Raw genomic sequence first — 21,882 nt, 5'->3', positions numbered from 1 at the left:
GTCTGGGCAGTAGTTTCTTGTATCATTAGCATATTTGAGGTGTTTTATCATCTGACCTTCACTTGCCACTGGATAATCTTTGAGACACCCTCCTTGTGTGCCATACTTGTTTGATCCCTAAAAGTTTTTGTATGATTCCTTCCAAGTAAGGCATTAACTTTTTTTTTTTTTTTAATTAACTCATTCCTGGAAGACATTGTGAACGTTTGTCCTGGAGAACCCACAGCCTTTTCCAGAGCTTTAGCTGCCTCTATGAGAAATGGCTGAAGGGCTTAATGGGCTCATTACCTAATAGGAATCAGTAGGGGTGGATTCCAGGACACAGTGGCCTTGTAGTGTGGCTGGCCCTCCAGGAGAAAGCATCTTCTAAAGGTTTAGGAAGCTGTCAAGTTTAGATAAGGCTGAGCTCCGATCCTATGGGACCTTGGTTGTATTAATAAGGAGAAATTAATTTTTAACCACTGGGAACATTGCCAAATTATGTGACCTTTGGCAGACCAGCTGTGCTATAAAAATAAATCCCCCATCTCTGAAACTGCTGCTCCTCTCCAGTAGAACAATAACAACCATGGCATTTAGGATGGAGAAGACTGGGATTGAGGAGACAGGAGAGAAGTGGAAACTGCCAGGGAAAAAAGAAAAAAGAAAAAAAACAACCCTCTGATATTGTGACACATAGTTTCAGACTTGAGTGATCTACTCACACCCCCGCCACACCCTCCCCCCAAACACACACCCTGGTTTCCAGGAAGCAGGAAAGAGGGCCAGGATGACAAGGAACAGAGTGCCTGTGTGTTGGGAGTGAAGAAGGTGTTAAGTGCCTCCAGCCCACTCACACCCCAGCCTCGAACACATCTCTCATTGTTCACACACAGATTCCTGGCACTGGGAGAGAAAAAGGAGTTTTCAAACAGGCAAAACATTTGTCTGTCTCTAAATGCTATTGAGTAAGGTTGTCACTGCAAGGTTCCCGGAGACCTTCATCGGACCTCCTGGCTTCTGCAGCATTAGAGCCAGACCACCCCCTGTCAGTCGCCTGACGGCTCAGTGATCCTGAATTCCTAATTTCTGTCCACCTCAGTGTCTTTACCTGTAAGTGTGTTTGATCCTAATAGCTGACTGATTTCTAGGGTGTTGGGCTATTTCAGATTACATAGAGTACTGTTGAGTACGTATTAAGCCGCTTGTTCGGAAGTCATTTAATCTTCAAAACAGCTTCAGTGGGGTTAATAGTATCTAGTGATCATAGAAAGACAGAAAGCACACCAACACCCTTGCGGTAAGTTTGTGTTACTTTTATGAGTTTGTTCTTTTTTAAAAAAATCAGTAAATAATTACTCATTCTCAGCTCTTACCCCACTAGACCTTTGTCTGGTTTTATAAGCGTCAGGTTAATCTCTCGGCACCCTGTTCTTCAGAGATGCATGTTCTCTGCTGGATTCTCATCTTAGATTTACAGCAGTTCTTTACACTTTTTTTTTCGCCTTGGTTTTCCACTTTCGGAGTTGTCGCCTCTACTGATTTTTTAAATCTCTCTCCTCTCCTTTCCTCCTCTTTCATCCTTCATCCCTGAAAGTGTACTTAGCAGGAAGCGCCGCATGGAAGGGGCTCCCCAAATGCGTAATAACTTCTACTCTGGCAGTAAGACCCCTCAGCAGCTGAACTCAAAAAGTCGTCATAAAGACAAAATAGCTTTTACCCAGCAAGACTCTTAATAATCCCATTTCCCTCTGGGTCTTCATGATCTAATCCAGGAAAAAAAAAAAAAAAGGGAGGGGGCTGGGAATAACAAAAGGAAAGCATGCCTTGGATGGGGCTGCTGGCCAGTCTAATGCACACAGCCAGTGATACCCTGTTCACCGCCTCTCAAGATCCTGTTGATAGCCAGGGCTCTGGGTTCTGGCCAGTCTTTCAGTGAAGAAGATAAAGGGAATTGCAAATGACTGGGCCAAGCGGCAAAAATAATTTATTTTGATAAAGGGGAAAAATAAAACAGATGTGCCTAAAAGGCATCTTGGGGGCCAGGGGAAGGGAGCTGAGGGGGGAGGATGGGTAGAAAGGAGTGAACTGAAATGCAGCAAGAGTTTAGGGATAAAGTAGTACTTTGAAGCTTCTTGGTGCTACTGAAAACAAATATCTAGAACTTGCCCTTGGGAGGATGGGGGGATGGAATGAGGGGGTAAGAAAGCCCTCAGATAAAATTAATTTTACCATTATTAGAATTAAAGTGTAATGTCCTTTGAACTTCGTCATCATTATCTAAGGTTACTGTGTCCTATGAGTTCACACTAGCTCTACCTTGATCTATGACTAGGTATTATTATCCCAGACAAGTCCTCTAAATTCCTGGTTCGCCAGTAAAAAATATTTACATTTAATAGCAGCTGTGAGTTGGGAAGGAAGGGTGGAGGCTGGACACACAGAATACTTTGTGATAAGGCTTTCTTGGAATTTGTGATACCTACTGATACTTTGGGTATTACCCTGCTGAGTCAGCGTGCATAGGTGTTCAGCCGTGTCTGACTCTTTGCAACCCCATGGACTGTAGCCCGCCAGGCTCCTCTGTCCATGGGGTTTTCTAGGCAAGAATACTGGATTGAGTTGTCATTTCCTCCTCCAGGGAATCTTCTGACCCAGGGACTGAACCCACATCTCCTGCATTGGCAGGTGGATTCTTTACGACTGAACCACCTGTTGTTACCCTAGTCAATTATTAACTCATTAATTCATCAAGCCTCATTGAGTGTGATCTTTGGCAAAGACTCTGGGTTTGATGCCGTAACGTTTGCCAAAGATGAACAGGTGGTCCAGCAGCATGGATAAGGTTCTCTCACACTTTAGAAGATGCTAAAGAGCTTCAGCCTCAGAAGCTGGAAGAGGTTACTCCTGGGGGATCAGGGAGGGTGGAGGTGGCATGTGAACCTGGATTGAGAGTTTAGATGGGTTTAGAACTGGGAAAGGCATAGCAGGGGACGGGGAAAAGGGAGCAGAGAAGAAACACTGGGGAACACTCAGAAATGGCCATTTAGACAGTGTGGAAGCAAATAGTTGCAAATAAGTTTGGAAATAATAGCTTGGGCCAAATGCAAAGTCCAAATTGCTAGGCCAGAGGGTTTGGATTTCATTTACTAACCAATGGGGAGCCATGAATGTTTCGACAGAAGCTTTCTGTTAATCAAAATAAATGAAAACAATTATATTACCTTTTGGAGAGACCCTAAAATTATTCTTCTATTTCCTTCCCCAAATGTCTGTTGAAATGGTCAGGAATTGTAATCCCAGATCTCTCATCAATGGCATCAAAATTACATTTGCAATGAGGGCTGGGAAAGAGTGGACATAAATATCAACTAATGATATTATATTGGCTGCCCTATTGGAATTGCATTTGTTTATGATATAAGATGACAAATAACAAGGTTACCACAGGTGGCATGATTCGAGGTCAGGGGAGGTAATCGCATCAAACTTACATTTTAACGATTAAATGAAGGTTCATTTTTAGAATCCAGATTGAGGAGAGACGTTCCAAAGGCCTGTTTCCAGACCCTATTTCCAGTTCTGTTCTTGGTGAATTCACCAGAGGTGTTTTAGCAGAGGAAGTTTGCCTCATTCCTCACTCCTTTTTCCATGCTCAAGTGCTGCCTTCCTTTTCCACTCTCCCGTTCCCTCCTTCCTGCCCTCCCGGACAGTTCTTTTATTCAGATTTTGAACTTTCTCATTGCAATAGTTCACAGGAATTTTCATTTGCTGTGCCTTCAGGAGTGGATCACTCACTGCCACCCAGCCCCATAAATTGAATAGATTGCATCCCTTCCCAGTTGCCTTAGGAAGTGGTCAAACAGCCGCATTCCTGGGCTGATGGATTGGCTCATTTCTTCCCAGCTTAAGCCAAGATACAGATTTTTATGAGACTGTCTTGTGACAGGCTGAAGTCGCTTTGAATAAAACAAAATCCAGCCTTGGCCCACAGAGATCACTTTAAAAGAAGCTTATTCAAGGTTAGTGAGCAAAATTTGGTTCAAACCCTGAGCACAGGACTTAGAAGATCTGCGTGAGAGACTGGAAGAAACTCTTTCTCTGTTTTCTTTTCATGCATCATTGTTGAGAAGCTCACACACAGAACTGTGTATGCCTTATATTTATAAATATACAGCCACAGACTCCGTTAAGAAAAGAAGCTCACGTCAGTAGAGCTAATGTGATTGAAAGAGACATTTAAACTCTCCATAATGCAAGACAGATGCATTCACTGAAGAATCCTAGAGTTTTGTTTCAGGCTTACCAAGCAGATGAAATACAATCAACACCTTGCATAAATATCTTGTTATCTGGGAGGGTAGAGAATCTTTTTAATTAGAGGTTCATCTGTGGGTTATAGGATTTTCCCCTTCTATAGGTATACAGGCTATGAAATTTAGAACTGGAACTGAACTTTAGCACCACTCCCCTCATTATAGATGGGAAAATAAAGGCTCAGAGTGGTTTACTAACTACCCAAGGTCACACACACGGCTTTCCAGTGGCGAGATCATACTTGCATACAAGGCTCCTGACTAGTTAACAAAGTGACAGCCTTCTCTCTTTTGAAGTCATAGAAAGGGCTTCTTCTTTTCTTTCCTACTAATAATTAAATGAAAACAATGCTATGGTAATAGGATGAGACTGTGCTGTGAATGTGTTATTTGGGGATGAAATGAGACTGTTTTTCTCCATCAAGTGCCCTCAGATATATATAGTGTGTGTTCTAATCCTTGTACTTGTTCTCTTTTCTGTGCCATTTGAAAGTAACAAGGGAACTGAGATCTAATGGGTTTCAAATCCAGTTCCAGGAAGCTCCGAAGTCCTTCTAGAGAAGCTCCATCAGAAAGGCGGGGAGCAGCTCCAAGGCAGGCATACTGCACTGATTCTGTCACCATCTGTGCCCACACCCAAGAAGGGCTTCACTTTTAGTGGCTTTCCACTTTGGAGTTCTGGGTCCAGTTTTGATCAAGGGAAAAACCAAACACTTCTAAAAAGAACTTTGAAAACGACACAGTCAATTGTGGCCGCTCCCGGAATTACAGTGGAGGAGGCTGAGACACAGGCAGGCCACAAAGAGTCAGGAATCCAGGTGCCTGCATCCCCTCCTTTGATAACATCAGCCCCGCCCCCTCCTGGGAGCCTGGTCCCCTTCCCAGGCCCGCCTTTGATGCTCCAGTCCCGTATCCAGCCAGCCTAAGTTCCCCGTTTTTGATACGGGCTTTTACCTTCAGTTCAGTTACACCAAGAGATCTGACTGGTCTGTTCGGAACAGCCCGAAGTTTGTATGTAGCTGCTGTCACCTGGCCATTGTGAAGTAAACCGCTGTAATCCGATTACTTTCAAGTCCTGGCCATACAGTGTTCCTTTAAAAACAACTCCAGTTGAATTTCCTTAGGAGGCAGACCAGATTTTTTTTTAAAGATCTGCTACTCCTTTTTAATAAATACTTCCTAAAAATTGTATTACCAAGGAATCAGTGCTTTGTCTTAAATTGGGTCCTATAGGAGGCCGAGTTCCTTCGGAAACTGGCAGAGTGCCTTAGAATTGTAAGTGGATGGGTCCAGAGTCCCTTTACCTGATCCAGGAACTGGTACCCCTAGGCAGTATCAGATGGTACTTAGCTCACCAGCAAACAAGGCTCTTTAGTCATGTCTGACTCTTTGCGACCCTGTGGACTGGAGGAGCCTGCCAGACTCCTCTGTCCATGGAATTCTCCAGACAAGAATACTGGAGTGCGTTGCCATCCTGTCCTCCTGGGGATCTTCCCAACCCAGGGATTGAACCCCTCATCTCTTATGTCTCCTGCATTGACAGGTGGGATTTTTACTACTAGTGCCACCTGCTGCTGCTGCTAAGTTGCTTCAGTCGTGTCCGACTCTGTGCGACCCCATAGACGGCAGCCCACCAGGCTCCTCTGTCCCTGGGATTTTCCAGGCAAGAACACTGGAGTGGGTTGCCATTTCCTTCTCCAATGCATGAAAGTGAAGTCGCTCAGTCATGCCCGACTCTGAGCAACCCCATGGACTGCAGCCTACCAGGCTCCTCCGTCCATGGGATTTTCCAGGCAAGAGGACTGGAGTGGGGTGCCATTGCCTTCTCCTCCAGTGCCACCTGGCAAGCCTCAAACAAAAGCCCATGAGAAAAACAAACAAAGAAACAGAAAGATACGAAGGTCAGAAATAATCTGACCTTTTATATGTCAAATTAAAACACCTAAGTAGTCATTATGGGGGTAAATCAGACCTTTGTGACTTTAGAACTTTGTAGTCCCTTGATTTCAATCATGTCTGGAGGTGTCACTTGAATCCTTTCATCCATGGTCCAAAGACCTCCGAGGTCTTTATCTGACCTGACCTGGCCCATCCCTTAGACTTCCCTCTCAGATATAGGAGAAAACCTGCTCTGAACTGTCCAGGCTGGGGTTTGCCTGATTCTCTTTAGGAATGAATTTGCCCCAGGTGTAAGGTATTCACCAAATACAGAAAGAAGTCACTTGTCAACTTGCCAGACAGGCTCAGTAACTAAAATTCAATGGGGTCAACCTCGCCTCTATATGTGGAGATTGGCCTAAAGGCGTTTGCCCTTGAGTTCAACTCCCTCTTGGCTGGGCTGGACCCCTCTGAAACACATAGAGAACATTTATGCTGTTCCTTTTGGCACGTGACACAGACCTCCTGAGCCCTGGATGGTGCAGGTCTTCAGAAGAAAATCTAGCTCATTTCTTTTGGAGGCATGTTTGTATTTCAGACAGGCGCTTCTGTATTTCAGAAGGGTCCCCAAACCTGGAAATGAAAGATCAGTTATCAAGAGAAGGTGGAGAAGAATTAAGTGTGTTTTCTTTACAATTTTTACTGATGATAGATTTCAAGAATTAGTTCTCTCCAAGAAAAATAGAGACGGAGATTCTAGTATTTATCTTGGTGGATATATGTCTGTGCAAATGATGTGTGATATTTTATGAGAGGGTGTGAATGTGTGTATAGGACTGAAGTGTGAATTTCTAATAATTATGTGTCCCGGATGTGTGTTCAATATCTATGTGCGTGTGTGTGTGTGTTTCTGAGTGTGTGTGCCATCCAAACAAGAATGTGAGTTTATAAATGTTTGGATATTGAAAAGGTTAGCTCCATGCAAGCAAAGCAGATGTTTTAATGAGTTCTTAAATATTTTAATAAGTGCCTTGGTGTTCTTCAGATAAAGAAAGAACAGGAGAAAAGAAATGAGTTACTCTTATTTCCTCTGGTTAAGCAGAAAATGTAGACTGTCCACTATGGGATATATATAGCTTGATTTTTTTTTTTAATGGGAAATTATTACTCCTGATGTGGGTGAGAAACGAAACCTTCTTATGAAGAAGTTTCCTGTCTTTATTGCCGATTATGTGTGCCCTGTCTTAGTACTAAAAGCTTAAACTTGGGAGGCAGGGAGTTGAGGAAGAAAAATTCCTCTTTCAGGAGACATGGGAGGGGAACAGGGAAGGGATGCTGAAAGGAAGGAGGGAGTTTGGATGACCAAACAGGAGCTCAGCTCAGATGCCCTGTGATGAGTTCTGCGTTAAAAGGTGTGGTTTGGGGTGAACCAGGAGCAGAGCTGTAGTTTCAGTACAAAGCTGACGCAGGAGCTGCACCCAGTAGAAAATTTCCTCTCCTGCCAGTTTAGTTCACGCAGCTGGAGATCTAAATCCAGACAGCTCCACTTCCTCAGAGAGCCACTCTCAGCCCGATTTCCCACCCATGAGCAAAGACCAATGGGCCACAGTTTGACCTTCTTGGAAGACGCTGGGTGTCCAGCGTGGCTGAGTGGTGTAGACCCCTGGAAAGCCTGCAGGATTGGCTGCAGGGGGGACGGGTGGCACCCAGCTCCACCACTGGCCTCGTCTCCGTCTGGGCGGGAAGGCTGGGCCCATTGTCCTCCTGGCCTGGGGAGGGCGCGGGGTCATTAGTTAGAGGATGATGTGGTCTCTGCTAACCAGAGGAAATGGCCTGCTTTTGTTTTCCACCCAGTAGGAAATGGAACTTGAATCCATTAGATTCTGGGCAGCTCGACCGCGGCACAGTTTGAGCTCTTGGAGACGCGATGCCTAAAAGGCTACTTGCGTGGATTTGTGTGTCCCAACCACCATTGTGCGCGTGCCCATCTTTTATGCATTTAAAGCCTGTCAGGCTGGTAATCTAAAGCAGAGGTCTGGAAGACAGTAATACCAACCGACACGGGGAAGAGGAGAGTGCACCTGTAGAGTTAAAAAATGCATGACCCTTTCCTCAAAGCAGGAACACAGGAGAGCCCCCATCCTGTCTGGTAGCTGCTGAGCCGGAATGCATAATTGACGGACCCGTGCTGCTCCATGCAGATGGCGATATTAAATCGTGATTGATGCTAAGAGAGGCACACATCTTAGGAAGGTCTCCGAGAGGCTTCTGAATATTTCTAGGTCTCTTGTGCCTTCCCGTCTTCTGTTCTACTCTGGGATTAAGCACTCCCCCCCTCTTTCTCATTTCCCAAGAACCCCTCCTGGGGATGACAGAACTTCACTCCCAAATATAAAATGCATCAAATGTCATCACCCACCTTTTCTGCCTTTGAAGATTGCCCGCTTCCCTCCTGGCCCCCACGAAGCTGTTTACCGCCAGCCGGGCACTGCTAGCGGGTGGGGGTTGGCAGTTCCTCCCCTGCAGCTGCCTTCCCAGTGGCTGGTCACCCCTGGACAAGACAGCAGCACACTCTGCTGGTGGTGACCAGGCAGGAAGGACCGCGGATAAAAGCTCAGAGAAAACACAGGCACAGAGCACCTTTGTCAAAACTCCGAGATCAGAGCCACTGGATTCCCTAATGCAGATTTTTCCACTCAATGTGTAATGAAATAATAAATCAAATTTGTGGTGCCTGTGGAATTAAGTGTTTGGGGGTTTTGCTTTTTCTTTCTTTAAAAAAAAAAAAATGCTGAAATCACCCTCCAGGGCCTGTTCTGGCCCAAAAGTGAATATGCTTCCTCTGTATCACATGTAATTGTTACCAGGCTCACTTGTGGGTCGGCACCACAAAACCACTATTGTCAGCTCCCGGAGTCTTGACTTCTGGCTGCTGGGCTGGGCTAGGAGGCACCTTCGAATGACATGAAGGATTTATGAGATAAAGATAGAGATGCAAGGTTTGAATGAGAAGAAGATGGGCCACGCAGGAGAGACAGGAACAGGAAGGGAAGCATGTTAAGTTTACAGTTTTGTTTTTTTTTTAATATCAGCCCATGTAATTGGAAATATTTATGACTCTGGAATATTTTCATTTTGAAGAGAGAGTGTGTGTGTGTGTGTTGTACATGTGTGTGGCTGGGTGAGTTGTGGGGGAGAATGAGCTGAAATAATCTCTTCCACTGAATGAGTAAGTAGGTTAGTCTTTTGGACTGCCATAAAAGGTCTGTAAAACAGTGTTAATCAGCCACTGGTAGAGAAGAGAAACAAGGAGAGGGAAAAAAACAGACTGTAACATATTTGAAGTTCTTGTCTGCCTTCTCTTCCAGACCAACCCTGTGGAGGTCGTTTGAATTCCAAAGACGCTGGCTACATCACCTCCCCGGGTTACCCCCAGGATTATCCATCCCACCAGAACTGCGAGTGGATTGTTTACGCCCCCGAACCCAACCAGAAGATTGTCCTCAACTTCAACCCTCACTTTGAAATAGAGAAGCATGACTGCAAGTAAGCGCCGCCCTGTGCTCTATACATCCCCGAGACACACCCTCCCACCCCCTCCCCAAGTTCCAGCCACACCTGCCACCTCCTGGCAGCACCCCCGGGCCCCAGGACCCGGGTATATCCTGGCCCCCGAAAGGAACCTCAAGAGGTTCATTTCTTTCCGAGGAAATCAAAGCCTAGTTGACCCTGTAGAATGGAGGTAAGAGACTTATTGAGTGAAGAGTATGAAGAATACACCCTAAACTCAAAGGCTGGTAGAAGAGGAGAATTCCACGTCGGGGCAGGGGGTGGACTACCTCATTCCAGCTCTTGACCTTAGGAGTGACTTTCCGCTCAGCACTTAGCTGTGTATGGCTCTTTGCAAGGCCCACCAGGCTCCTCTGTTCGTGGAATTTTCCAGGCAAGATTACTAGAATGGGTTGCCATTTTCTTCTCCAGGGGATCTTCCTGACCCAGGGATTGAATCCATGTCTCATGCATTCCCCCGGAGATCTCCACGTTTCTACTGCTGTTCCCACATGGAGGAACTGCAGCAGCTTCCTTAGTAAAACAGTAGCCAGATCCCCACGTGGAGACTTCCTCTCCATTAGCCATGGAGAGTCAGGCTGTTGTTTTATGAAGCAGCAGCTGGTCCTTATAGAAAGAGAGTTAAAAATCTAAGTCTATACTGTTAGCCCTGAGATGCACCTTGAGTCTCGAAATTTGTGCTATACAGGTTAGAGTCTCAAAGATGGTGTTCTGGATTTATTTAACACCCTTCTAATTTTTTTATAAATATCAATCCATTCGGTTCTCACAAGGGCCCTGAGAAGTTGGTATCTTTATCATTATGACTTCCATTTTGCAGATTAGAAAACCAAAGCTCAGAGCAATTAAGTAAGTCACCCCCGGTCACTCAGCTGGGCTCATAGCCTTGATTCTACTGTTTTGAAAGTGTGTGATTTTAGGAGACACCAGGCAGACATTGACATCTGTGAGTGCTTTAGAAATCCCGTCTTCCAAGCCGCCTCTAGGGAATCCATCACTTCTCCCAACCAGCCTCGTTCCATGTGAGCATCAAAGGGAATTATTTATTTATTTATTTATTTTAATTGAAGGATAATTGTTTTACAGTATTGTGTTTGTTTCTACCAAACACCCACGTGAATCAGCCGTAGGTTTACCTATGTCCCCTCCCACTTGAGCCTCCCTCCCACCTCCCTCCCCATCCCACTCCCCTCCCTCCCCATCCCGCTCCCCTCCCTCCCCATCCTGCTCCCCTCCCTCCCCTCCCTCCCACCTCCCTCCCCATCCCGCTCCCCTCCCTCCCCTCCCTCCCACCTCCCTCCCCATCCCGCTCCCCTCCCTCCCACCTCCCTCCCCATCCCTCCCACTCCCCTCCCTCCCATCCCGCTCCCTCCCTCCCCATCTCACTCCCATCCCTCCCACCTCCCTCCCCATCCCGCTCCCCTCCCTCCCATCCCTCCCACCTCCTCCCCATCCCGCTCCCCTCCCTCCCCCTCCCTCCCACCTCCCTCCCCCTCCCTCCCACCTCCCTCCCCATCCCACTCCTCCAGGCTGTTACTGAGCCCTGGTTTCAGTTTGCTGAGTCACACAGCAAATTCATCAAAGGGAATTTCTTTTCACAAAGTTTCTAATTTCTGTAATCTCTATCTCTTTATGCTTTGGTTACAGTAAGGAAATGGCAACCCACTCCAGTGTTCTTGCCTGGAGGATCCCATGACAGAGGAGCCTGGCAGGCTACAGTTCATGAGTGCTGAGCACAAGAGTCAGACACAGCTTAGCGCTACCTTTTTTTCTATGGATACATGTAGCTACAGAAGCTTATAGAGTAAGATGTTCTATGTTCCATCAACTATTGAAATATAAAATATTTTACTGCATTGGGAACTTTCTAGTTATACCCACATATAAATTCCTACTGACTGTGAACCAGTCTACATTTTCTATAATTTTACAGCAATAATCCCTCTAGTTTCCTATCAGGTAAAAATATATAAAATCCCATTCAGAGTGGTATTCCCTATTCAGTATATATGCCTATGACAAAAATCACATATAGAATAAAAGTCTTGGATGATTTCAAGAAAAAGAGCAAAAACAAAAAAAGAAATGCTGTGTTAGCATCAGGGTCCCTATTAGTTAAAGTGAGGTAGGGAGCAGCACTGTATTATGTCAAGAGTGTGAATGCCCTTTGTCTTGTCTAGTGGGCTCCACCTTAGAGTCTTTCTTCACTGAAACAAAAATGAGAGTTTTCTCTGTAGGACAGAATATGCCAACAATCATTTGCTGTTGTTAAGTTGCTGAGTCATGTCTAACTCTTTGCAACCCCATGGACTGTGAGCCCACCAGTCTCCTTTGTTCATGGGATTATCCTGGCACAAATACTGGAGGTGGGTTACCATTTCCTTCTCCAGGGGATCTTCCCGACCCAGGGATTGAACCTGCATTGCAAGTGAATTCTTTACCACTGAGCCCCCAGGGAAGCCCGCCAACGATCATGTCTTGCTCTAAATAGAGTGTCTAGAACATGCCATAGCTCTGATACGTTTTCAGTGGCCCCTTATGATTAATAAATAGTCTGAGCATTCCTTGTGACCAAGGCACTGTGAATACTGATGAATTGACAGAGGAGACAGCTAGCAGGAGGTGTACCAAGGACAGGCCTCAGTCTGGGCCCTCACTTCCTTGTGGAGGAGACAAGGCTCCTCTCTAACCAGAGCTAGGTTGGGAGATTCAGTGAATCAGTGTCCTTGTTATCATCCTAGGACGCCTTTGCACCTTCATAACAGTTCCTTCCTAACGAGATAGTCTTTGTTGAAAACCGGAGGGTTTCCCAGATGGACGCCTCATGTGATGAAGAGTCATAAGATGGAGTTCTAATCCTAGATCCACTCTTGACTCAGTGGATGACACGGGGAACTTCTTGGTTCCTCTTTGTCCAAGTTAAATGCACAGCCTGCGTATATTTGCACAGCATCTCAGGGCTGCCAATTCCCTGCCAGTGAACGTTACCAAAAATTTCTGTTAGAAGAGCTTCTTTCTAAGGTATAAAGCTTCCGGTGCCTCTGGCTGGGATATAGAAGGTTGGCACAAACTGAAGCATGCCGTACTCAGGGCTTGGGTCTGAGCTCAGAGAAATTTGACTAAGCACCTCTCTCAGATGAGGGCCAAAATCTGTTATGCTTATGCCAGCAAATCTCCCAGGGAAATTGCAGAGAGGTCATCTCATGTATATTCATAGTGGCGGAGAGAGAAGCCAGGTTTTTGAAGGGAAAACTCAGGAGCTGGTGAGTGTGGCTTAAAACACGTTGGAAGCACGAAAAGCCAGGGAAACATGCTCCTGCCCTGTTTGGGGCTGTGGGGTACCCTTTCCCCTCAGGACTGAGTCCCAGGGATGGGGCGAGCGCAGGGTCTCTGAAGCCACTGGTGGCAGAGGATCCAAGACGATGTCTCTGACTGGAGCTGGAGTGGGGGAACAGGCAAGTTACAGGTTATTCTGAAGCTTCTGGTGCTTATCATCCATACCAAGTAGCTTCCTGTTCTCCTCCCCACTCCTCCACTCCTTGCTTCCAGCTTGAACCGAAAAGTTCAGGGAGGTCAGAAAAAGGTCCTTCTGGAGTCTCTTTGTTCCAGTGCCGAAGTGTCAGCAAGACTCTGCCGGGGTCATGCTGCTTCGTCTGGTGCCTACCTCTCTCCTTTCCCCCTCCCCTTTCTTCTCCACGCCTCATTTTTCTCTCATTCTGATTAATTTTTGTACTTGGAAGGACACATCGAGTCTCTCCATCTTTTACCCTAGAGGTGTTTTAAGTCTTCCCTGCCATTTGTGTTCAGGGTAAACAGGCTCCCCTTGCCCCTACTGCCTGGCTTCACTTTCACATCTCATTAAAGTCTTAGACGTTCTGTTCCTCCTCTCTCCCACTCTCATTTTCCTTCCAAGGGAGCTTCTGGGCTGGGAAAGCACTTACTGTCAAAGGAAGCTAGCATCCCTTCTCCTTTCATTTCGGGTGTGTGTTTCCAACTGGATTTGGTTCTCAAGGTCCTTTTGTTGGCGTTGTTCAGTTGCTCAGTCGTGTCCGACTCTTTGAGACCCTGCGGACTGCAGCATGTCAGGCCTCCCTGCCCTCCACTATCTCCCTGAGTTTGCTCAAACTCATGTCTATTGAATCAGTGATGCCGTTCAACCAACCATCTCATCCTCTGTCATCCTCCTCCTGCCCTCAATCTCTCCCAGCATCAGGGTCTCTTCCAATGAGTTGGCTGTTCGCATCAGGTGGCCAAAGTATTGGAGCTTCAGCTTCAGCATCAGTCCTTCCAATGAATATTCAGGGTCCTTAGGGTGAATACTCACCAAGAGAAAACTTCCCAAAGATTTTTTGAGAAGAGCATGCAGCAGCAATACCCCTGCAAAAACTGGAAGTGAGCAAGAACATCGGGAAACAAACAAAAAAAAAACAGCCTCCCTGTGGAAAAAGGGCAGTGATCACATGCCCGCCCTCTTCTGTTTTCCCTGTCTTTCTTTGTGCAGGATTAACTGCAAAGATGGCCCATGACCTGGGAGTGGGCCCTGCTATGAGAGGATTAGCCTGGTCACTGGCCCCTAAGCTTTTGGCTCTCTATCCCTTGAAATCCACGACCTAAAGGTGGAGGCCGTTGGTGAATAAACCCCAGACAGGCAGACCTTTTCCCCTAACCGTCACTTGCTAATTTTGTTCCATTTAAACTTACCGTCTGCTTGGAAACTTTCACTCACCAGCCCTGGTTTTGCCTGAGTCAGTGCAATCCAAGGCCACCGTCTGCAGCGAGCTCCCCACCTCCTCCCTCTGACCATCGCCAGGAACCCAAGCCCCCAGCACCCGGAGGCCATTCTGAGGCCTGGTTACCAGTGGGCAAGCAGAAACCAGAAAACCCTATGGCCCCGCCAGGTCAGGGTGGCTGACAGATGGGAAGGCAGGACTCAGGGCTGACTGAGCAGACAAAGCGAAGCCACTTCATTCCCTGCGGTGGGGAAGAGCATCCTGCTACTGCCTTTCACTTGAGTCATCGGCCAAGTAGCTGAATGTTAGGGCGTTAGAAACACATGCACGCAAACTTGAGTATTCTTTCCCTTTCTGAGATCTGAAATAGATGTATTCTTGAAAATCCCTACCTGTGTATGATACAGAGCTTATTCACAAGCACTCGCACAGGCCTGGTGGAGGCCCAGATGAAGCCAGAACCAAGAGTCTCGGTCCATTTGTGCTGTGCTCACTCACTCAGTCGTGTCCGACTCTTTGTGACCCTATGGACTGTAGCCTGCCAGGCTCCTCTGTCTTTGGGGATTCTTCAGGCAAGAATGCTAGAGTAGGTTGCCATGCCCCCCCGCAGGGGACCTTCCCAACCCAGGGATCAAACCCAGGTCTCCCCCATTGCAGGCGGATTCTTTACCATCTGAGCCACCAGGGAAGACCCAGGTCCTTTTAAGAACTGGTTATTTCCAGATGGTGTCTTGAAAAACACGCTTCAGAAATTGCAAAAACCACTAGGAAGACTTGAGAGAATACTTAGGCTGAAAAACCCAGACCCAAACCTGTACTAATAATTGTATGTGTGTGCTCAGCAAAAGAGATCTCCTTTACCATGCCACCCTGAAATTTCCAGATTCTAAAACACCCTGCTTTAAAGCTCCAAATGTTCCTCTTTAGAAAGATCTCTGATTAAAAACATTCTATGTCATGTGCCACACTTCCTTGTCTTCTGAAACAGAACAAATAATAAGGTGAGTTAACTTTTTCTCAATGACTCAGGCTTCTAATTCTCAACTTGAGTTTTTGCAACAGAGGCTGGTTAATGTCATATTTAGATCAGATAGGTTTAGGTATGAGTTTTTGTTGACTTTTTACACTTCCCAGGCCTCAGTGTCTTCATCTGCAAAACTGTGTCAGTGATGACTACTTTGCAAGATTTCGGTCTCCTATTTATGTCGATACACAATACATTATCGACCATGTCAGCATCTTTGTACTTCGGGGAAGTGTGTGACATTTTTGCTATCTATACGCTTGCTGTCATAGCGCTTCTGTTATAAGTGCACCCCTCTGACCTGTTTTCACCCTTTTATTTTGGGTAGGATTTTGCCTCGGGAGGTTTTGGTGTCCACTGGGACCTCTTTAGTCCTGGGGTCTAGCTTTTGTCCCAAGCCAGTACAGTCCAGGGCCAGCATTCTGGTTTGCCCTAGTCAGCCTCACTCGTAGTAGAGCAAGGCGGGGGTGCTCTGGGGACAGCGTGCAGGAGCACCAATGCACGGGGTCCTCAGCAGTAGTTGAGCTGCTCACCATCTTTTCTTTTGAAACCATCCCCTGCCCCCATACTGGATATTTGAGGTTTGGGGATATTTGGCCTCTAGCTAAGTGTGCTGGGTAAACAAAGTGTTCTTGTGTTTATCTGTGGCCAGAGGAGCCCTCTAAATCTTAGATATGTCTGTTTTTCCCCAAAGTTGGGGATGCTGTCTTAGAAAGAGAGCATTCTCCTAGGTTGACAAGTTGACTACAGGAAACAGAGGGAACATACCAGACTTCAGACATGTGGCCCCAACCCACCCAGCCAGCGAAGATTACATGCACTCAATTAGCATCCTGCACATACAACCACATACAACCTTACTTCCGCAGGAGGCCCTGTGAGGGCAGAGGCTCAGACTCACCTCCCTCTCCCCTCCAGCACTCCCCACTGTATAATATCCTCCCCTCCCCCTAGGAGTCCTAGATTCCTCCAGCTCTTTTAGGGCATCCTACTCAGAACTCCCTAATCATTGCATGTTGCCTTGATCTGCTTGCGTTTTGTTCATGCGTGGTCATCCTGTGTTCTGAGCATGTAAGTTCTCTAAGGGCATGGACCACATGTATCTTGTCTCTACCCTCTATGGCCACAAAAATCAGTGAAGTCATTGTTACTCTTCCCATTTGACAAATGAAGAGACTTGGGCTCAAAGAAGTAAGCAGCTAACCCAAGGTCGCACTCTTGAAAGTGGCAGAGAAGGGATTTGAAGCCGGAACACCCTGCTTTTTTGCAACCTGAGCTGTTTATTCTCACGCTTTATTGTCTCCACCAACACCATACATTCTGATCGAGGGCGTGATATAAGCCCTGGGATCCAGTTGGCTGAGGAGATCAGGGAAGGCTGCCTGGAGGAGGCGATGGCTATACTGATCCTGAAGAAGTTAACCAGGCAAAGGGGGGCATGGGTATGGCTGGTGGCCCGGGCAGAGAGCATCATGTCCCAGACAAGAAGGGAGCCACAGTAATGAAAGGCCATCTTTGTGTCTTGTTGATATAAACCCCCTTCCTGGTGAAGAGATTCCTAGGCAGTGCTGTTTAACTTTATTTCCTGGCCACACGACTTCCAGCATCTCAGAGAGGGGGTGAGGTCAGGAAAGAGAGATTATGGGAACTCTCTGCTGTCCCACTCTCCCGGGTCAGAGCTTCTGCAGTCTCATACCCTCTATCCAGGGACTCTCCCCACCAATTTAATGCCTGAAAGTGAGATTTGGCCTGGGGAAGTCCAGGTAACACTCTGGATTAAGCTATGTGCATCAGAGTACTCCTACACCAGACTGCCTCTGAACACACTTCTTTTTCCTGTGAATAGAGGGCACAAGGGCCCAATGCCCAGTTATAATGTAGCTTCAGCTGGTTTCCGCCTGAGCCTCTGGAAATCCAAGCAGAGAGTGGGTTCTCTGTGGTCGAACAGGGTGTCTTATACTCAGGAGAGACCCTCAGGTTGATTACTCATGACATTATTACAGATTTACTGCCTGCCCAGGCTCAGAAATATTCTGATTCCCCCACGGAGCCCATGAGCAGCAATACTTCTCTGTATTGCAACAACCCTCCTAATGACAGAAACAGATTCCCCTCCAGGTACGTGGTGCAATAAACGGGAGCGGTCTGCTAACTGCAGCTCAGCTGGCAGCCGACCCCACACTCACCAACCTTGACCAAGAACTCCACCCAGCAACTGAGCTTGCTGAAGAAGTGGGAAAACACACCACAGATTGTTCTCCTCCGCCTACCAAGGTTAAAGAGCAGTTGGGACAGCAGTTATTTTTGGCAGTTTGTTTTTAAATATGCGATGTTGCAATCTCAACTCTCAAAATGCAAGCTTCACTGTGGATGTCCTTCCTAACAATGCGTTTTTATCTTCTGATTGAGAAAATCACTTGAGATTTTCTAGTACACAATCCCACTTGTTCTGCTTCTCAACCCTGGCACATTCTGTGAACCCCAGCGGTCCCAGAGGGCCAGGATCTCATCCCATGTAACTCCGTGTAATTCTCCCATCTAATTACATTGGGTGAGAGTCTGTCTTAAGAAATTCAGTGGGAACTCTGGGTGTGGAGGGGATAAAGAGGAGAAGGAAATAGACCAAGTAGAGAAATTAGATTTTTCTAAAAGGGAATTCATGTGTTCTCTGGTAGTCATGAGTCCTTTAGAAAAAAAAATATATTCTCTTTGTTTTGTCCTTTTTAGTGGCAGGGCGATTGAAACCTTTAGATTAAGAGAAACTCAGCAGATAATGTAATTCCGCTCTTCTACTTCTGCCTGGATAAATCATCCAGGAAAAAATATATATATATATTAGCTGCCCTTGTCTTTCCTTCTCAAAAAGAGCTTCCATAATCGTCCTTCATTATAAGACCTACGCCTCACAACTCATCTCAGTTGATTGCAGAGTAGATGGTTGTATTTCATTTACATAATAAAAAAATTTTTTTTCCTAGAAAGAAAATCCCTGAAAATGTGAGCTGGTTCAAAATAAAATTTGACAAAGAAGAAGAAAGAAAAACTGTGAGCTAGGCTTAGGTTTAGAAGGGCAGCAAAAAACTCCAACACGGTAAAGGAGAATTCACATGATTTTTATATGCTTTTCTCCCCTGGCTTTGTAGTCAAGCGTCTCAGCAATCTCTATAAATTTTTTAGCTCTGCCCCATTAGGGATTCCATTTTGTTTATAGGTGGTATGAAGGGATTGTCAGTTGAACAATAACAGCAAATATATATTGAGCTCTCGACAGGTCCCTGGTGCTACTACCCCAAGAACCTGCCATATTTTACTCTCGTAACAACCCTCTAAGGCTGGGACTGCTGTTATTCCCATTTAACAGATGGCGTTACTGAGGCCCGGCGAGATCACACAGATAGTAAGGGCAGGGCTGGGATTTGAAGCCTGCTTTAGCTGCCTTAGGATACCTGTGTCTTTGTGCCCAGAGCTGTCATCTGCTTTCCCAAGGCTTAGGTATTTGGGGCCTCTCTGATTTCCTAGGATATCCTGGACACGGATTTTTTTTTTCTCTTATACCTTTTCTTTGCCTCTTCCTGCCATCTGCTCACCTCCGGATGCCGACAGGGCAGTCAAGGAGAGTGATCTTTCTGTGTCTTTAAATACAAGCTGAGAGGCCTGACTCTCGGTCAATTGTTTCCTTCTGCCTCCTTGTCATCCACCTCCTCCCCTGTCCCCTCCAGCCCCGCCCCATCCTCTTCAAATTCCCTGCCATTCCCCCACACCTCACTCTTCATCTGGAATCCGAAGATGTGAGGGCTAGTAATAGAGTGTCAGCGGAAGTAATTGATTCCTCACACAGAGAGAATTCTCCTGCCTTTAGTGTCAATGGAGCTGAACCGGGAGTCTTGGAGGGTGAGCAAGACATGTAAACAGTCCATGGCTGAGCTGTCAGGGCGAAGCCAGACACACCAGAGAGTGAGTGAGAGGGAAAACGGTGGAACAAATAATTGTTTTATTGGAAAGGAAAGGAGTAAATAATATTTCAGCCCAGGAATTGGCAGTTTGAAAGAGAGGGTTGAGAACTAGGAGCAGAAGGAATCCGTGTTGTGGTTTTAATGGGGGGAGAGGGGGGGTTCCATTGTCTCAAGGTAGGAGGTTTCGTCCCACCCTACCTCCTCCACCCATTATCATCATTATTATCATTAAAATAATTACCGTAACAATTACAGTTGATGAGACCTCGGGTTTATAGAGCACCTTTCATCTAAAAGTTCAAAGTGATTTATCTGTGCGTCATCCCTTTGAGAGCGGTAGGAGGATAAGAAAGTATTATTATTATTTTTTTTTTTTGGTCTTATCTGCTGGGAAAGTGAGGTCCAAGCAGATACAGGATTTAGTTCTAGCCTCAGGGCGGGCTGCTGTTGGGGACTCTTCTTCTGGGCATGTCCATCGCCCTGCTGCCCATGAAGGCCCTCATGCTTGCGTGGCCCCACAGCTCATCCCTGACACTGAGGCTCCCTCCCAGGGTGTGAGGGTCCCACCGGCCGCTGCAATGTGATGGCCGTCTCACCAGCCAGCCAGCTGATCCACGCACACAGCAAACCGCCTGCTCTGGCTGTGGGATAAAGGTCCTTCGAGGCCTGACTCACACTGTTCCCATCCTGTGAGGAGACTTCCTGCAGTCTGGTTCCCTTTCTTGTAGAAGCTGGTGTCCTTTCTAGCCATATTTCTTTCCTGTCTTACTGAGCCTTCAGCCAAGAGCACCCGTTATTCTGAACTTCACAGCTTCTCCCCCCCCCCCCACAAATGGCAGCTGATTCTTTCAGGATAGAGGGATGCATTTCTGTGATGCGGAAAGGCGAGTCCTGTAATGTGCCCTGAGTGGACAGGCCTCCTTTGCCCCGACAGCCACAGGGCCTTCAGAACACAGTTGTCAAAGAAAGCTGTTACCCCAGTGGTGGTTTGAGAGGCGGAAGCGGTCCCAGCCGACTGGCCACCGAACGCTCTATTCAGAATTTCCACCCCGGCGTGGCAGCCATCCCTTCCTGCCTGGACATTAGTGCAGGCCCCTCATGTCCACACTCCAGTGCTTTTTGCACAGTAGCGACGAGTTTGCCCCTGGAGCCAGGAAGAAGCTCTGAGCTCTGTAACCTGAAGCTCTGAGTAAATGAAATGCAAAGACAGCGCCCGTCACACCTGCTCGGTCACACCTACTCCTCAGATAGTCCCCTCCTTGGATTTCCGCACGGCACGTTTTTCAGGCAAGTTTTGTATTTTCTGACTTTTGTCATGGAGGCTGGAAGCCAGCAAAGGAAGACAAAAAAACCTTTGAGAACTCCCTTGATCCCTGGAAAAAACATAAAGGATTTTTTGATGCTGACAGATTCCCTGGAGCTCAGCACACCTCGTTCCCAGCAGGCTCCCATTTTTCGGACAGATGGAAAGGTTATGATTCACTCTCACAATTAGACCCTTTGGGAGCCAGGGTGCGTGAGCGCCCATCCCGGAGGGAACCATTCACCCAGCCAAGGTCAGGGATGCTGACTGCACACTAGGCCCAGGAATGGTGCCCTCTGATTTCCTCTCGGTGGGTTCCGGTTACCTCTGTCCCTACCTGTCAGCCCTGAGAGGCACAGAGACATGGGCCTTATACCCATTTATGAGATGAGGCAAGCCGAGGCATGTGCAGTTGACCCAGCCAGCTTAGAACAATTCAGCAAGCCTCTGGCCCTTGGCCCTTGGGATTGAAAGGGGTTCACCTTCCCATCCGAGCCCCAGTGAATGGAGGCAAACTGTGGGCAACTCTTACCTACTTTCTACTCTGGTGTTATTACACAATGCCAGCATGGGGTTCTTTAAGCTGATGGCAGAGGATGAGGATTTTATAGACGCAAAGGACAGACAGAAAGAAACACTCAACAGTCATGCTGAAAACAGCCTGCCCAAAAACCTTAAACTTCACACTGGCGCTGGTTGCCTCGAAAACCCTTCCTTACATAAACAAACGCGTCCTCTCCAAGCCAGTCTCCAGGAACAGAGCAGATTTGTGGCCTTGGGGCCTGAGGAATGTGCTTGCTGTGGAGTCGGCCAGTGGAGAGAGGGGTGCTAGGCCAGAGGGTCAGGGGAGAGACGCTGCGGGCTTTGTTGTGCGCCCCTTGAGTCTCTGAAAGTTCATCTGCAGTGAGACTTATCAGACACTGTCTGGAGCGGCCTCCTTCCTCACGTTGCAAGGCGTTCTTGGCAGCCTGCTCTGCCAGAAACAATGAGAGACCGGCGGGCCCTTTCCCTCATCCCGGGGCTTCTGCGGAAAAACAACCAGTAATTATAAATAGATGTTATTTGTAGTTTCCATTTTCTTGCCTTCAAGGTTTTTTTGCAGTAATTCCTCCAGTTTCTTTTGGGTTGT

At 46.9% G+C, this 21,882-nt stretch overlaps 1 protein-coding gene across 4 annotated transcripts in view; it reads left to right on the top strand.

Annotated features, from left to right (window-relative positions):
* Window positions 1-21,882, top strand: part of NRP2 (neuropilin 2) — a 120,201-nt gene that overhangs the window by 5,908 nt on the left and 92,411 nt on the right. For all 4 annotated transcript variants that reach the window (XM_065930747.1, XM_065930748.1, XM_065930749.1 and 1 more), the window contains exon 2: window positions 9,542-9,719. In XM_065930747.1, the coding sequence (XP_065786819.1) occupies window positions 9,542-9,719 (178 nt within the window). The remainder of the gene's footprint in view (window positions 1-9,541; window positions 9,720-21,882) is intronic.

Source organism: Muntiacus reevesi, chromosome 3 (assembly GCF_963930625.1).
Source record: "Muntiacus reevesi chromosome 3, mMunRee1.1, whole genome shotgun sequence".
Lineage (NCBI taxonomy): Eukaryota > Metazoa > Chordata > Mammalia > Artiodactyla > Cervidae > Muntiacus > Muntiacus reevesi.
This window is presented reverse-complemented; position numbering and strand designations above follow the sequence as displayed.